This window comes from Oryctolagus cuniculus, chromosome 10, assembly GCF_964237555.1.
Source record: "Oryctolagus cuniculus chromosome 10, mOryCun1.1, whole genome shotgun sequence".
NCBI lineage: Eukaryota > Metazoa > Chordata > Mammalia > Lagomorpha > Leporidae > Oryctolagus > Oryctolagus cuniculus.
This window is the reverse complement of record NC_091441.1, coordinates 59,724,220-59,742,623: the sequence shown is the minus strand read 5'-3', so window position 1 is coordinate 59,742,623 and position 18,404 is coordinate 59,724,220. Positions and strand designations below refer to the sequence as shown.

The window sequence follows — 18,404 nt, the reverse complement described above, 5'->3', positions numbered from 1 at the left end:
TCACAAAATCAAACCAATTTCACATATTAGATGTTTTCAAGTGTAGTTAAAAAGTCAATTTTCCAAGCGTTCTTACCTATTATTTTCATAGCATCTAATGTCTAAGGACTCCAAATATTGGTAGTACTATGGAGGTCAATCTTTCCTATATCTATTTTTATTTCTAAACATTTCCTATATCTATTTTTATTTATTGTTCTTTCTTCAACAACATTGTTATTAAATGAGTTCCAAAAATAAAGATAGGTTAATATCATAATAGTTCTTCTAAGGTAACTTACATGAAACTTTCAATTTCTAAAAAGAAAACACTTATCTATTCAGTAGGGAAGAAAACAATCCTGTTTATTAACCTCACTGCATATTCAGAAAGGATTAAAAAATACACACATTTCCTGGGACACAAAACTGTACCAAAGTATTTCCTTACAAAATAACTTCACAGACCAACAGTCTTGGACTTACACAAAAACATATATACTGACACACATTAGCTTGAATACACAATTCAAATATTTTTGCAGCAACTGTCTACCAGATTCTTATTGCATTAATAGAGAGTATGTTTCTTTAATCTCTTAAAAATAGTAATAAAAAATTACAAAATAATGTAAATGTAGAATTAAGGCTGAGACTATATAATCTAGTATTAATAAAGTCAGACAATACTTATAAAAATTGTTGCTGCTGCATATTTTATATATATATATATACACACACACAGGATATGTCTTCAGAAATTTGAAATGCTACCTTTTACAAGTTCACTCATCAATTTAATGTTTTTCTATGTATCTCAATATTTGAATTCCCAGATACCTGTGCTTTTTCTATTTTTATCCTGAATTCTTCATTGAGTTTCCTCACATATTTACAATTAAATATCTAGCCTCTAGAAGCTTCCTTACACAAAAGACAAAACATCTTGTTAAATACATTCACACAAAAGTAATAAAAAGGTTGTTTTCATGAAATAGTTCTAACATACTCATAATTATACTGAAAAAACAGTACATATATTTTTTCAGGATTAATAAATGCTATGTGCCATTTTATAGTCATTGCCATATTAGCATATGTTCCTTTGACACATTTTCAAGACAATGATGACCAAAGTGTATGAAGACTGAAATAATCCGGTAAATTCATATTGTCCAGTGAGATTCATAAAATTGAATGGCTGCTTCCAGTCTCATCCAGATATACATGGAAATTCATGCAAATACTGGTATTGTCCCCAGAAATATTCAGTCTCCTAAGTCACCTCTTGGTCTTCTGAAACAGAGATGCAGAAAGCAGGGAATTCTTAGTGAGACCAATGGCCCCCTCTCTGTCACCTTTCACACATCTGTTTTGGTTATAATCCTGGTCAAGGTGGAAAAAGAAATCATTATAAGTTTTATGTACCAAAGGTTTTCTTGCACTCCCATCATTTTAGATGCTTAAATATCCAATGGGGCTATGCAAACAGATTTAATTAAGTCCTTATGTAAAATAATTTCCTTCACATGTGTGCCAAAGAAAGCCTGAAAATAAAAGTGGAGAGAGAGAGAGAGAGAGAGAGGGAGGGAGGGAGGGAGGGAGGGAGAGGGGGAGGGGGAGAGAGAGAGAGAGAGAGAGAGAGAGAGAGAGAGAGAATGAATGAATCAGGGAGTCTAATTTATTTGAAAGGTAAAGTAACAGAAAAAGTGGGAGCAACAGAAACAGATCTTTTTTTTTTTTTTTTAACAAGGCTATTAATATTTTATTGCTATAGAGCTTAATGCCAAAAGAAAAGGCTGTGGTCAGCATACATATTTTAGACTAATTTGCACATCTTTCCTTTCAGTGTCCCCTTTTGAGAAACAGATCTTTTATCAGCTGGTTCACTCCCCAAATGGCTGCAACAACTGAGGTTGGGCCAGGCCTAAGCCAGGAGCTTGGAACTCCACCTGGGCCTCCCATGGGGGTGGCAGGTGGGAGTACCTGAGCCATCATCCACTGCCTTCCCAGACATAAATTAATAGGCAGCTGGATCTGCAGGCAGCAGCTTAGTTCACTGTCTCACCACACTGGTCCCAGTGATTGGGATTTTGTGGACAACATGCCATGCCTTGTATAAAGATTAAAACTGCTGCACCACAATGCGGGGCCCCACAAATAAACATTTTTAACTTCATTTTTTTCATTTAATTCCTCCCACCCCCCATATTTATTTTATTTATTTGAAAGGTAGAGTGACAGATTGAGAGGGAAGGACAGAGAAAGACTGATTTTCCATCTGTTGGTTGATTTCTGCACTGGCCACAATGGCCGGGGGCTGGTCCAGGATGAAGCCGGGAGCCCCGAACTCCATTTGGGTCTCCTGAAGCAGAGCAGCCAGTATTGGAACCAGAGCTCTGATATGGGTACCAGTGTTGCAGGTGGCGGCTTAACCTGCTGAGTCACAACACTGGCCCCCTTTTCAATGAACTGGATGAAATGCCCTCTGATATACACATATATATGTATATAATATATAATTTATATAAGTATTTTGTATCATAGTTCTTTGAGTGGGATTATCTGAGACCCAAATTTTGCAATTTTCACTTACCTCTCCTCTTAACTTAAATGACCAATTTAAGAATTAACAAGAATTACAATTCTTCTTACATAAATCACAAAATAAAGAAAAGCAAAAGGAAAAGCATTTAAAAATATCCATAATCTCATCTGTGTAGATGAACACAGCCACACCTTGGTGTATATCCATACAGATACATGTTTTTTCAGATGTATCTAAATATTTTTAAATATTCTGATTATTTTGAGTTATACTTGTTTAAGATTTAGGTACAACAGGCAGATTGGGGATGAGAAAAACTTTAATTAAGCAATGATTTTAACAAATTCCCCAAAGATAAGCAGGATATAAAAGGAAGGACGCCATTAGTGGGAATATCTCCAAGTTTTAATGGAGAACTTCTAAAACTGACACCACAAAGCTAAAAAAGAAAAAAAAAAAAAAGAGCAGGGTTAGTGAACCTTGCAGGCTTTGCTTTAAATGACTGGAGATCGAAGTATCAGGCTGCTAGCTCCTGTAGGCCAGCATCAGATAGGGCTTTACGGTGCTCACAACTACACTAAAAGCCAACAACTATACCAACATTTCATAATGAATTACCGACACTCTCCAATTTTCTGGTGGCAACTTTTCATACCTGGGAATAGGAACAAAGCTTTCAAAGTTTGGTTGAAAACTTGTTATTACGGGTTGTGGCTTCCTTTCCTTTTTGATTCTGCTCTTATCCTTCTATTTCTCATTCTATGTTGGACTTTCATTTTTTTTGTTCTACTTACTCATTCCGAGTGCTAAGTCTGTCTGGGGTTCCATGGGCAGACTACTCCCATTGTGTGCAGGTGTGGGGAACTTATTTCTGCCAAGGGTCACTTGGACATTCACAACATCACTCAAGGGCTATACAAAATTATCAACTTAAAGACTAGCCTGCTACAGATTTACTGAATATTGAATCTTGTCTGTGGTTGCTTTGACATGCCCTGGCCAAATGATTTTTGTGGGCCTTTTATGGCTGTGGGCTGGACATTCCATACCCTGGAACTTTATAGAATATTGACCATTTCCTCCTCCTCTTCTATTATATTCTAAACTTTCACCCATTTTACTATCACCGGGAAACTTCAATCAAATATGAAGACAGAATGAAGGTATTTTCAGACATGAAGGGACTCCAATTTTTTCTACACACTTTCTCCTAAGGAAGCTTTAAAAGACAGGAAACACATGCAATCCACAAAATGGTGACTTCAACACAAGAGAATAGACACGGTGGGTCCAAGAGGGCAGACTCACAGGAGGCCCACACATTAGGATCAGTGGGTCAAGTCACAGCTCCTCCGCTTCTCATCCAGCTTCTTGCTACTGTGTCTGGGAAAGCAAAAGGGGATGGCCCAAGTACTTGGACCCTGCTACCCATGTGGGAGGCCAGGGTGGAGTTCCTGGCTCCTGGCTGGCTTCAGCTTAGCCCAGACCTGGAAGTTACAGCCAATGGGAGGATCAAACCAGAGGATGGAAGATCTGTTTCTCTGTCACTCTGCCTTTTAAATAAGTAAGTTAACCCTTAAAATCAAAATCCCATGTATTTAAATCATTATAATATTCTTTCTGATGCTAAATTTCCCCTCTACTTTCAACATCTCTCCTTCTAATGAGAACTGCAGTCTTCTCTCATTCTTATTTTAGTAGCTTTTTCCCTAATTTACTTTAATGGAAACTTATTTTAAGAAACATCTTATCCTCTACAAGCACACAATTTTAAGTATAAGAGATATCAGTAAACTTAAAACATAATTTTAAGTTACAACATAACAGAGAGGAGATTGTTGCACAACATGGCCTCCTAGTTTTTTCAACTACACCTTGTTCCCCCCTCTTTTGCCCACCGTGCTCAAATGACTAGAATATTTTCAGTTTCTCAAACATGTTATGCTTGTTACTTTCTCATATTTCTCATGCCTACCACTTTTTTTTTTTTTTTTTTTAAGATTTATTTATTTATCTGAAAGGCAGAATCACAGAAAGGCAGAGGCAAAGAGATAGAGGTCTTACATCCACTGGTTCACTACCCAAATAGCTTCAATGGCCAGAGCTGGGCTGATCTGAAGCCAGGAGCTTCTTCTGAAGTCTCCCATGTGGGTGCAGGGACCCAAGGACTGGGCCATCTTCTACTGCTTTCCCAGGCCATAGCAGAGAGCTGGATCATAAGTGGAGCAGCCAGGACTCAAATCAGCGCCCATGTGGGATGCTGGTACTGCAGACAGCGGCTTTAGCCGCTCCGCCACAGTACCAGCCCTTTACCTCTCTTTTTGACTGACATCAATCCATACTATGGCTGACTCCTTCAGGGCTTTTCCTGATAAGTGACATTGTTTTCCCACTATTTTCTGAGACTTCAGTTTTTTCTTGCCTCACTTTCAAAATCACCCCTTTCTTGTACAGCATTATAGAACTCCATGTGGGCAAGAAACTTTTTATTTGAAAGGCAGAATGACAGAGAAAGGGAGAAATAAAGAAAGAGCTCTTCCATCCTCTCATTCAGGCCGAAGCCTAGAGCTAGGAACTCCTTCCTGGTCTTCTACAATGGTGGTAGTGGCCGAGATACATGTGCCATCTATCATTGCATTCCCAGGTGCACTAGCAAAGAGCTGGATGGGAAGCAGAATAGCCACCAGGACTCTAACTGGTGCTTCGATATGGGATGCCACTTCACAAGTGGTGGTTTAACCCACTGTGCCATGCTAGTTCCCCCATATCACTTTCATTCATGCAGCAACACAAAGCATAAAATGAGCATTCAAATCCATACATCCAACAGATACTTGAAAAGTTAACAGAAAATATACATTATAAAAAATAATTCATAGGTTTCAAAAAATTCATTGCACCAAAACACAAACTAATCTTTTAATTTCACTTTCCATGTGCTTTTTAAGGAACTCTAGAATTTACGGAATGAATGCAGACAGGGCAGTTTTCACGGAATAAATGCAAACACCACCCTCTAATGGGAACTCGTTTATGGGAAACGTCAGGTACTGTCTATAACAAATCCTTTTGAAATGATGTACAAAAATCCCCCAGTACCATGGTATCCTGTGAGACACTAATTATTATCTAATATAAAAAGACAACTCTTATCATTGTTTAGGCCACAGATGGCTGTGTTCATTTTCTGTACGGTATCTTGACTTTTCCAAACCAAAAATTTAACCAATTTTAAAGTAAGTAACATACAAATGATTTTGCAGTTCTATGCTTATTAAGTTGTTGATTCTATAAAGCAGAATGCAGTATATGTGAAAGTTAAGCCAAGCAACAGAAAAGCACTTTCATTTTTAACAGCTGGTGACTTCTGTGACATAAAAATAAACTGCTAACATTTCTAACTAAGCAAAAATCATTTAGCAAATTGGATATGCTAGGAGAGCGAAATAATTGCCTTAATTTCATTAGTTTCACTTAGGTTCTAAGTTTATAAAAACACTTATTTGAAAGGCAGAGACAGAGAGCTCTTTCATCAACTGGTTCATTCTCCAAATGCCTGCAATAGCCAGGGCTGCACCAAGCTGAAGCTAAGACCCAGGAACCTAAATATCTGAGTAATTATCTGCTGCCTCCTGGATCTATATTAGCAGGAAGTAGAAACTGGAAGGACAGAACGAACTTGAATACAGGAATTCTGATATGGGATGTGGGTGTCTTGACCACTGTGCCAAATAACTACCCCTCTACCATCAGATTTTTTTTTAAGCTTTATCCTAGCCTTATCTTTTACTTACTTACTTATTTATTTATTTATTTGAAAGGCAGAGTTACAGAGAGGCAGAGGCAGAGAGAGAAAGAGAGAGAGAGAGAGATCTTCCATTTGGTGGTTCACTCCCTAGATGGCTGCAACAGCAGGAACTGTGCTGATCCGAAGCCAAGAGCCAGGAGCTTCTTCCGGGTCTTCCTTGTGGGTTCAGGGGTCCAGAGACTTGGGCCATCTTCTACTGCTTTTCCAGGCCATAGAAGAGAGCTGGATTAGAAGTGGAGTAGCTGGGACTTGAACCAGTGCCCATATGGGATGCCAGCACTGTAGGCTGGGGCTTTCACCTGCTGCGCCACAGCACCAGCCCCTACCATTAGTTTTATAAAATATTAATTCTCACAGAAGAGGGAAATTAAAAATAAACTCATTCTCTTTTTTTTTTCCGTTGGTTCACCCCACAAGCGGCTGCCGCGGCCTGCGTGTTGTGGCCGGCGCGCCGATCTGAAGCCAGGAGCCAGGTGCTTCCTCCTGGTCTCCCATGTCGGTGCAGGGCCCAAGGACCTGGGCCATCCCCCAGTGCCTTCCTGGGCCACAGCAGAGAGCTGGACTGGAAGAGGGGCAACCGGAACAGAATCCGGTGCCCTAACTGGGACTAGAACCCGGGGTGCTGGTGCCGCAGGTGGAGGATTAGCTTAGTGAGCTGAGGCGCCGGCCAACTCATTCTATTTTTAAAGTATGATGATACAGAGTGGGTGTTTGGTCAAGTGGTCCTTTTTTTTTTTTTTTTCAAAGATTTATTTTTATTTATTTGAAAGACAGAGAGGGAGGGATTGTCCATCTGCTGGTTTACTCCCCAAATGGTTGCTGAAGCCACGAGCTTGAAGTTTTTCTCAGTCTCCCATGTGGGTACAGGCGCCCAAGCACTTGGGCCATCATACACTGTTTTCCCAGGCCCATTAGCAGGGAGCACGACTGGAAGCAGAGCAGCCAGGTCTTGAACTAGTGCCCATATGGAATGCCAGCATCACAGGCTGTGCCTTATCCTCCTACGCCACTCCACCAGCTCCTGCCCAATAGTCTTTAAGACACCTATATCCTATATCAGAATAACTGGGTTCAATATCCACTTCTGGATCCTCCCTCTAGCTTAGTGCTAACGCAGAACCTGGGATGCAGTGGTGATTATTTAAGTAATTGGGTTCTTGCCATCCCCCGGGAGACCTGAGTAGTGTTTCCAGTTCCTGGCTTCAGCCTTGGCCCAGTCCTGATCATTGCAGGAATTCAGGTAGTGAACCAGTGGATGGGAGTTCTCTTTTTCCATCTCTTAAATGAATTAAAAAAAAAAAAAGTTTGATGACCCAAGAGCTTTGATTAAAAAATAATTCTCACGTCATAATGGACTCACCTATTTTGTCTTGTAGCTTCTCTTCTCATTCTTTTAGGAGGAATTGGACAATCTACTACCTCAACCTTTGTTGAATGGCGTAATGAGTCATTACATTTACGTGTGGGAGTCATACCTGTAAAAGATGGAAAATGTAGAAAATTAACTTAAAAAAACTGGATTATGTATTTAAAAGAAAAGCAAATCATACTAAATCATACTTTTTGAAAAAAACAAAAAAAAGATTACTTCTTTTAATGGCAGTGTGACAGAAAGAGAAAGAGAGAAAGAGAGAGAGAGAGAATGACAATCTGGTGGTGCATTTCCTAAATGGCAGGAATAGCTGGGGTTGGGCAAGGCCGAAGCCAGAAGCCTGGAATTCCATCCAGGTCTTCCACATGGATGGTAAGGGTCCAAGTACTTGGGCCATCTTCTGTTACTTTCTCAAACTAGCACTCTGATGTGGGATGACAGCGCATCTCCTCTGTGCCACAATGCAAGCTCCCAAATATATCTTAATTTACAGAAGAAGAATTAATATGGAGAAGGCTTTATTAAAACTTTTAAGATAATTGTCTATAATCGTTATTGGATGAGTTAGAGGTTAACAATTTCTTCTATTAAAGGTCTCGATCATTTACATTTTTTAGTTTTGTAGTTGGACTCTCTGATCATAAATAAATACCTAGTTTTTGCTCTATTATTTTCAGATTTTTCTCTTGTTCATCAAGTTCTTGCTTTTTCTTCTTCATATCAGGAGTGTGAAGGTACTCAAGTTGACCATTAAGGTCTTCATTCACAGTGCCCAGCTTGCACACAGCAGAACGATACTGCTGAAGAAGCTCTGCAAAGAAACCAAAGACATTTGATTAAAACTACTGATAGCATAACAGCCCCATCCTTAAAGAGAAAGAATTAGTGACACTGGGATTGTATTATAGTGACATCTGGAAAATACTTTAAATACCATAAAATATTCAAGGTAAACAAATGAAATACAAGGTTGTTAAATTTTACTTTATTGTTTTAGTTAGCAAATTTATAACTGTATCAGGAAAGAGATTTCCACATAAAAGGGCTCTGTCAATTGGATCAATCTGTCAGTGAATGTGCAATGCATTCAACATTGTAATATTAGAAAGATTATGAAAACTGACAGTAATAGGGGGTTTCTAGTAAAAACAGCTGTAAGTTTAACTGTGATGTTGAGCATCCTATATGTCAAACTTGGTAGTGCTGTAACTTATTAAGTATTTCCATTCTGATAGAGAGAGGAGAAAGAGAAAGAGAACCACTGCTTTCAACAAAGCATTACCTTAAATACAGAATTCTTTCAAAAACACATTTAGTGAAATACTTAACTTTCAAAAAACTTAATTTTCCTTCAATGACTGTCTAAAAATGCTTGTCTGCATAGTTTACTGACACTAAATATTTAATCCTGTGATTATATATTCTAGTCAAAGGATTAGACTACTATACATGGGCCAAGAATGATTTATCTTGTTTTAAATGCTTATATTATATATATTATACATACATATAATTAAATGGTTATAATACATATTAGATAAAACATGAGCTATTATATACTTTAGAGGTTAAGAATCTACACCTAGAAAAAGGAAACCAACACACATGCTATAAGTATATTCACATACTTAAATATAAATTCTGTACACGTAGCTGAGTGATGACAAGGTTCTTAAATTCTTCATTCTTCTATGACTTAACAGAAACTCTAGCAAAAAGGTCTGTAGAAAACAGGTTGGTTTTCTCATGATAGTACTTTAAATTTCACATTCATTTTTCCAAGTACATAATACAATATTTATTTTGTATGTGAATGGGTTACAAAATTATGTCCAAACCAGAACATCAGTGATGTATTCCTTACACAAAATATATAAAAATTTAGGTTACTGGAGTCAGCACTATAGTACAGCGGGTTAAGCAACTGCCTGCAACACTGGCATCTCATATGGGCATTGGTTCAAGTCCCAGCTTCATTTCTGTTCCAGCTCCCTGCTAATGAGAAAGCAGCTGAAGATAGCCCAAGTGCTCGGGTCCTTGCCATCCACGTGGGAGATCCAGAGAGAGTTTCAGGTTCCTGGCTTTGGCCTGGCCCAGCCCTGGCTGTTGCTTTGGGGAGTGAGCAAGCAGATGGAAGATCTTTCTGACTTCCCCTCCAATCCTTTGTAACTCTTTCAAATAAATAAATGCTTTAAAAAAACAACAACAACAACAAAAAAAACAACCAGTCCATTAAAGGTAGAAATCTGTTTTACTGTAATAGATACTAAAGATTCTTTTTAAATACCCAAGAAATTGGCATATTCAAAAGCTTTAATATAACATCAGCCTTATTCATATAAATGTTTCTTCTTTAAATGCAGCACATTTTATGCATAAATGGACAGTAGCAGTTTCATAGCCCTTATCAAGGCCCAGTTTTTTTTTTTTTTTTTTTTTACATATAAAGAATGAATTCATGTCTATAGAATAATCTTTCCTGATTTATCTAACAGAATGTTGTCAGACAGGAAAAACAGGGTGAGTATTTGGTCTGGTGATTAGGCCAATGGTTGGAATACTTGTGTTCCCTGTTTAGAATGCCTGAGTTTGGGACCCTGGCTCCAGTCTCAATTTCAGCTTCCTGCTGATACACACAGAGTTTGGGTCCCTGACATAATGTGGGAGGCCTGGATTGGATTCTCAACTTCTGGCATTGGCCTGGCTGTTTCAGCTGTTGTGGACATTTGTGGATTGAGCACGCAGATGATTGTGCTCTTTGTGTATGTCTCTCAAGTAAAATTAAGAAAATCTTTTAAAAAAGAAGAATTTTAAAATCAAACTTAACTGTTTATAAATCATTTTAGAGCTTGTGTATTGAACATTTTTGAAATTTCAATGATTTGGAAAAAAACTGATGAAAATTTACTGTGATGTAAACAACAACATATTTTAAACAATTAGTTCATATAATGGAAAGAACTTCAAGTTATGATGTATTCATTTCTGTACAACATATATTGAGAAAGACAGATGAGTAGATGACCCCCACGTATGCAGGACAATGAACAATGTAAGCAAAGCTACTCAAAATAACACAAAAGGATTGAAAAGTATGTCTGAAGGGCTGTTGTTAGCTAAGTGCTAAAGAACTCAACTGCCCAAACATGGATTGCTTTAGAAGGCAGAAAAAATTTCCTCACCATTCAGAGTTAAGCAGTTGGAAGGATAAGTACATTTTCCTAAACAGTGATTACGATTCTTTACATTTTGTGCTCCACATGATTCCGAGAACTTTATTGATAGAAAACTCATAAACAACTTTGATTGAAGAAATATTTGAAAAAATATATCAGAATTCCTATCTTGACTTGCTTAAAAAATAATCCAACTAGATGAGAGGAAGATTCAAGTTTTCAGAGGATAAGTACAAATGAAAGAAGACTAGCAGTTATGATAAGTCAGAGGGTGACAAGGCCATGTAAGTCCCTCATACTGCTCATTCCATAATAAAACACTCTTCTCTGAAAGCCACAGTATTTAGTTGGCCACTACTTAGGAAAGTTTTAAGAACGGCTTTATTTAAAAAAAAAAAGAAAAAGAAAAAACGGGCTACAACAATTCAGAGTTTAAAATTAGAATAAATTAAGCACGATATAGCAAACTATAATTAATGGTTAATCTAGCCAGGCATGCAATAGTTTGGGACATATGAACACAGTAAAAATGTTAATAATTTTGATGATGTCATAATTATAGGCCATATATTAATTCTTTTTTTAAAGATTTATTTATTCATTTCAAAGTCAGAGTTACACAGAGAGGAGAGGCAGAGAGAGAGAGAGAGAGAGAGAGAGAGAGAGAGAGAGAAGTCTTCCATCCACTGGTTCACTCCCCAGTTGGCGGCGCGGATCTGAAGCCAGGAGCCAGTAGCCAGCAGCTTCTTCCGGGTCTCACACGCAGGTGCAGGGGCCCAAGGACTTGGGCCATCTTCTACTGCTTTCCCAGCCCATAGTAGAGATCTGGATTTGAAGTGGAGCAACTGGTTCTCGAACTAGAGCCCATATGGGATGCTGGTGCTTGAGGCCAGGGCATTAACCCGCTGTGCCACAACGCTGGCCCCCATATATTAATTATATAAGTTAAAATGGTTTTCCTCTCTTCAGTTGGTAGTAACATCTCTCCTTTCTCTCTTCTAGCCACATCTTGGCTTCTACAGTGTCCTTAGTAATTTCCTTTGCATTTCTTCTCTCATTTTTTTAAAAAGATTTTTTTATTTATTTGAAAGTCAGAGTTATAGACAGAGAGATCTTGCATTCACTGGTTCACTTTCCATATGGCTACAATGGCCAGAGCTAAGTTGGGCCAGGCTGAGGGCAGAAGCCAGAAGCTTCCTCTAGGTATACCACGTGGGAGAAGGGGCCCAAGCCCTTGGGCCATCTTCTGCTGCTTTCCCAGGCACATTAGCAGAGAGCTAGTTTGGAAGTGGAGCAACGGGGACTCCAATTGGAACCCATATGGGATGTTGGTGCTGCAGATGACGGCTTAACCTTCTATGTTACCAGCCCTTCTTTCATTTTAAAAGTATTTCTACTTACAAGATTACTACACAAATCTTACGATACTACTGGAAAGAAGAAAGGTTGGGAAAAAAACCAGTAGGCTAAAGATCTCACTTTTTTTTCTTGGCTTTTCATTTCACAGGGTTGGATGTTTAAATTTTAATGTCTGATATTCCTATTTTCCACTTGCCTTCATGAAAATTAAATGTTACTTTGTCACAGACATTCCCCAGATTGTAAATTCTATTAAAGCAATTAAAATTTATTTTTTTTTCTGAGAGATTTATTTATTTGAAAGGTAGAATTACAGAGAAGGAGGAAGAGACAGTGGGAATCTTCCATTTGCTGGTTCACTCCTGAGATGGCCACAATGGCAGAGGCTCGATCAGGAGCTAGGAGAATCCAAGTCTACCATGTGGGTAGCAGGGGTCCAAACAAATGAGCCAACCCCACTGCTTTTCCCAGGCCACCAGCAGGGAGCTGGATTGGAAGTGGAGCGTTCAGGACTCGAACCAGTGCCCATATGGGATGCCAGGATTGTAGGCGAGGCCTTACCCACCACTCCACAATGCTGACCCTGAAGCAATGAATATTTTTAATGTTTTGCTTCAAAACTCATGTGTGAATTTGAAACTGTTTATTTGGGCATGCTTCCCAGAAGATCAATTATTCAGTCAAAGGACATGAATATTAAAAAAAAAAAAAAACAAAACAAAACTGAGTAAGGGGCCAGTGTTGTGGCACAGTAAGTTAATTAGTGGCCTGCAATGCTGGTATTTTATATAGGAGCGCTGCTTTGATTCCCATCTGTTGTGCTTCCAATCCAGATCCCAACTAATGCACCTGGGAAAAGCGTCAAAGATGGCCCAAGTACTTGGACACCCGCCCCGCTGTGAGAGAACTGGATGGAGCTCTGGGCTCCTGGCTTCAGCATGGACCAGCTTTGGCTATTGCAGCCTTTGGGGAGTAAGCCATCAGAAGGAAGCTCACTCTCTCCATCACTCTATCTTTCAAGCAAATAAATCTAAAAAAAAAAAAAAAAGTGAGTAAAATTTTCTGATTATAAAAATGATAAAATGTCAAGGAACAACTTATTATTTTATTTCTTTTAGTGTTTTTTTTTTTTGGTTCTACTTAATATCATTGGTTAAACTCTTTAATTAACACACAATTATTCTTAGGTGTTTAAATTTAACTGAAAAGTGATCCCCGTTAAATATAAGAGTGGGAATAAGAGAGGGAGGAGATGTACAGTTCGGCACATGCTCACGTCGACTTACCCCTAATGTAGAGCTAGAAACGTGCCAGGGGATTCCAATTCAATCCCATTAAGGTGGCATGTACCAATGCCATCTTACTTATTAAAGTGATCAGTTTAAGTTCATTACTGATCAAAAAGATAGGATTAAGTTTCAAAGGGATTACATAAATAAGACCAGTGTCTGCAAATAATTGATAGAATTGAAAAGGAGAGAATGATCCTACATGGGAATCAGGATAAACAGCAGACTCATAGAATGGCAAATGCCCTAAACAGCACTCCGGCCTCAGAATCAGCCCTTAAGGCATTTGGATCTGGCTAAAAAGCTCATGAGAGTATTTCAGGCATGGAAAGCCAAGACACTCTGGCAAAACAAACAAACAAACAAATGAACAACCTAAATCAAAGATCTCTGTGAGATCCCAGAGGAAAGCATGGGCCATCAAAGAAGGAGGTACCTTTCTCTGAAGGGAAGAGAGAACTTCCACCCTGACTATAACCTTCTCTAAATAAGATCGGAGTTGGCGAACTCAAGAGGCTTCCACAGCCTTGGCAGCTCATGACAAGAGCCTCGGGTAATTACTGACGTCATAAATAAGAGTGTCAATTGTTAAATCAATAACAGGAGTCACTGTGCATTTACTCCCCATGTAGGATCTCTGACCTTAGTGTGTTGTACTATGTGAATTAACGGTAAAACTACTATTCAAACAGTACTCTATACTTTGTGTGTCTTTGTGGGTGCAGTCTGTTGAAATCTTTACTTAGTACATACTAAGTTGATGTTCTATATATAAAGATAATTGAAAATTAATCGAGGCCAGCTCCGCGGCTCACTAGGCTAATCCTCCCCCTTGCGGCGCTAGCACCCTGGGTTCTAGTCCCGGTTGGGGCGCTGGATTCTGTCCCAGTTGCCCCTCTTCCAGGCCAGCTCCCTGCTGTGGCCAGGGAGTGCAGTGGAGGATGGCCCAAGTCCTTGGGCCCTGCACCCCATGGGAGACCAGGATAAGTACCTGGCTCCTGCCATCAGATCGGCGCGGTGCGCCGGCCGCAGCACACCGGCCACAGCGGCCATTGGAGGGTGAACCAACGGCAAAGGAAGACCTTTCTCTCTGTCTCTCTCTCTCTCACTGTCCACTCTGCCTGTCAACTGGGGGCAACTGGGACAGAATCCGGCGCCCCGACCGGGACTAGAATCCGGTGTGCCGGCACCGCAGGCGGAGGATTAGCCTATTGAGCCGTGGCGCCGGCCTTCTACTTACTTTCAATATGCAAGTACACATGCACTGATCTGAACTTGGGGAAACTATATAACCTTTAGGAGCCTCAATTTTCTCATTTGCAAAATGAAGACAACAGCAGTAAATGAGATCGACTGACAAGGTTAGCAATATATCTCCTACACAGTAATCTCAAACATTAACCATTACTATCCGATTGAAAACTAGCCTGTTCATGCCATGTATCCATTATTCTATCAGCCTTTGCATTTTCTTGATTTTAAAAGACTGTTTAAGAACTAAGTGGAGTAGCTGGGACATGAATCACTACCCATATAGGATGTTGACATTGCAGGTAGTGGCTATAATCACTATGCCATGATAGCTCCCCCTTTTCCATCTTCCATGCTGCTTTAAAATTTTATATAAGCTGGGCCAGTACTGTGGTGTAGCAGGTAAAGCTGCCACCTGTGGCACTGGCATTCCATTCGGTGCCAGTTCCAGCCTCAGCCACTCCACTTCCCATCCAGTTCCCTGCTAATGCACCTGAAAAAGCTGCAGAAGATGGCCCAAGTGTTGGGGCCCCTGCACCCACTTAGGGGACCCGGAAGAAGCTCCTGGCTCTGGCCTAGCTCAGATCTGGTTGTTGCGGCTATATGGGAAGTGAACCACTGGATGGAAGATCTCTCTCTAACTCTGCCTTTCAAATAAATAAAAAATAAATTTTGGGGGCTGGTGCTGTGGCTCAGCGGGTTAACACCCTGGCCTGAAGCGCCAGCATCCCATATGGGTGCTGGTTTGAGACCCGCCTGCTCTATTTTGATCCAGCTCTCTGCTATGTTCTGGGAAAGCAGTAGAAGATGGCCCAAGTCCTTGGGCCCCTGCACCTGCATGGGAGACCCAGAACAATCTTCTGGCTCCTGGCTTCAGATAGGCGCAGCTCCGGCTGTTGTGGCCAATTGGGGAGTGAACCGCTGGATGGAAGACCTCTTTTTCTCTCTCTTTGCCTCTCCTCTGTGTAACTCTTTCAAATGAATAAATAAATCTTAACCACCTCCCCGCCCAAATCCTTTCTCTGCAAGATAGGGACATATATTTTACATAAGGTGGTTAGGGAAGCTCTCCTGAAGATGTGACATAGTACAGAACTGGAAAGGAAAGAAACCATGTATATACCCAAGCAAAAACATTATAGGTAATGGAAGCACCTAAAAAGATTCTTTTCTTTTCAATACTAACCTCTTCCTTTGTAATGGTGCCAAAAGCTTGCTAAATATGGATGAACAGTGTTAATTTTTCTTTTTCTGTGCTGCTTTTAGAGATTTGCTACTAGTGTTATAAGATGCCCTTAGTAATCTCCATGTTTATCTACATTCTGTAACAATTTATATTCAAAATTCACTTTTTTTTTTTTTTTTTTTTGCCCAGGCAGAGTGGACAGTGAGAGAGACAGACAGAGAGAAAGGTCTTCCTTTTCCATTGGTTCACCCCACAATGGCCGCTGCGGCCAGCGCACCATGCTGATCCGAAGCCAGAAGCCAGCAGCCAGGTGCTTCTCCTGGTCTCCCATGCAGGTGCAGGACCCAAGGACTTGGGCCATCCTCCACTGCACTCCTGGGTCACAGCGGAGAGCTGGCCTGGAAGAGGAGCAACTGGATCAGAATCCGGTGCCCCGACCAGGACTAGAACCCGGTGTGCCGGCGCCGCAGCCGGAGGATTAGTCTAGTGAGCTGTGGCGCCAGCCTCAAAATTCACTTTTCAAAAAAGCTTTATTTGAGAGGCAGAGTTATAGAGAGAGATGGAGACACAGAGAGAGATCTTCCATCCACTGGTTCACTCCCTAAATGGCCTCAATGACAGGGGTGGGGCCAGGATTTTCATCTGGGTCTCCCATGTGGGCGCAGGGACCAAAGCACTTGGGCCATTCTCTGTCGCCTTCCCAGACAACACCAGGGAGCTGGATCAGAAGTGAAACAGCGGGGACTCAAACAGCACCCTCATGGGATGCCGGAGCTTCAGGTCATCGTGGTTTTAATCCACTGAGCTAGCCTCTTAATTCACTTCTAAAAAACCTATAGGATGGATTTAATTTTTGAACTCTTCTTCAAGTAATGGTCTACATAAATCCTCTACCTTATTTAAATCAATTTTGCTCATTTGCTATTTTCCATGATTCCGTCCTTTTCATTTGAAGGTAAACATATCTGTATTATAGAAACATGAAAAATGTCTGAACTACTCTGAGCCATTTCTCTTTCATATTAGTTTCTGATCTAAAATCATAATCATGAACTATATAAAGTTTTATTACTGAAATGGTTGTTTTCATTTCTTTTCTTTTTTCATTATTGTTTTACAATACCTGTGCATTTGCATGAGGTACAATGGCATTTTGATAAATTTATACAATGCTTAATCAAGCCAGGGCAATTAGCATATCTATCACCTCAAACATTTATCATTTCTTTGCATTGAGAAATTAAAAATCTTTTCTTCTAGTTATTTTGAAACATAAAATTTTTAACTGTACTCACTCTACTGCACTAGAGAACATTAGAACTTAATTCCTCTTACCCATTGACATTTTTCTATCGGATAATCAACCTCTTTCTAGTGCTACAACCCTATTAGCTTTCCTGCCTTCTAATCATCATAATTCTATTCTCAACTTCTATGAGATCAACTTTTATAGGGCCCATACTGGGAATAATTTTTCTTCTGTCTTCTGTAAGTCATTTGAGATGAGTAATTAGCTTTTTCTCTTTTAATAAATCATTAAGCTTGTAGATTTATATTTGGTGTCAGCTATCTTCCCGTCTTGTTTTTTTTTAAATAAATCTTCATGTCTTTTAAGCCCAATTTATAATGTTCTTTTTCTATTTATTTAATCTGTTTCAGCAAAATCATTTTTTTCCAAATTCCACTATTTGGGGTTGCTTTTGTAGAAACTAGTAACTTACTATTTTTTAGTTCATTACACCATGTTTAAAAATGTACCCTACTGGGGCCGGCACTGTGGCCCAATGGATTAATGCCCTGGCCTGAAGCACTGGCATCCCATATGGGCGCCGGTTCTAGTCCCGGCTACTCCTCTTTCGATCCAGTTCTCTGCTCTGGCCTGGGAAAGCAGAAGAAGATGGCCCAAGTCCTGGCTGGGCCCCTGCACTGCGTGGAAGACCCAGAAGAAGCTCCTGGCTTCTGGCTTTGGATTGGCACAGCTCCGGCCGTTGTGGCCAATTGGGGAGCGGACCAGCGGATGGAAGACCTCTCTCTCTCTGCCTCTCCTCTCTGCGTAACTCTGAATTTCAAATAAATACATAAATCTTTTTAAAAAAATGTATCCTACTTTATTGGGGCTGGTGCTGTAGTGTAGTGGTGGTAAAGCCGCAGCCTGCAGTGCTGGCATCCCATGTGGGCGCCAGTTCAAGTCCTGGCTGCTCCACTTCTGATCCAACTCTGCTATGGCCTGGGAAAGCAGTAGATGATGGCCCAAGTCCTTGGGCCCTTGCACCCGTGTGGAAGAGCAAGAAGCTCCTGGCTCCTGGCTTTGGATAGGTACAGCTCTGGCTGTTGCAGTCAACTGGGGAGTGAACCAGCAGATAGAAGACTCTCTCTCTCTCTCTCTCTGTAACTCTAAGACTTTCCAACAAATAAACAAACCTTAAAAAAAAGTAC

At 40.1% G+C, this 18,404-nt stretch overlaps 1 protein-coding gene across 7 annotated transcripts in view; it reads right to left on the bottom strand.

The window, feature by feature from the left end:
• Positions 1-324: 324 nt before the first annotated feature.
• Positions 325-18,404, bottom strand: part of SMCHD1 (structural maintenance of chromosomes flexible hinge domain containing 1) — a 164,500-nt gene continuing 146,420 nt past the window's right edge. For 2 of the 7 annotated variants that reach the window (XM_051851356.2, XM_070050414.1), the window contains 3 exons: positions 8,360-8,518; positions 7,696-7,810; positions 4,506-6,557 (listed from right to left, as the gene is read on the bottom strand). In XM_051851356.2, coding sequence (XP_051707316.2) covers positions 6,416-6,557; positions 7,696-7,810; positions 8,360-8,518 — 416 coding nt within the window. In that variant the 3' untranslated portion in view covers positions 4,506-6,415. Of the gene's footprint in view, positions 1,527-4,505; positions 6,558-7,695; positions 7,811-8,359; positions 8,519-18,404 lie in introns of those variants that run through there. The other 5 variants (XM_051851361.2, XM_008261120.4, XM_051851360.2 and 2 more) reach the window with 5 other exon arrangements.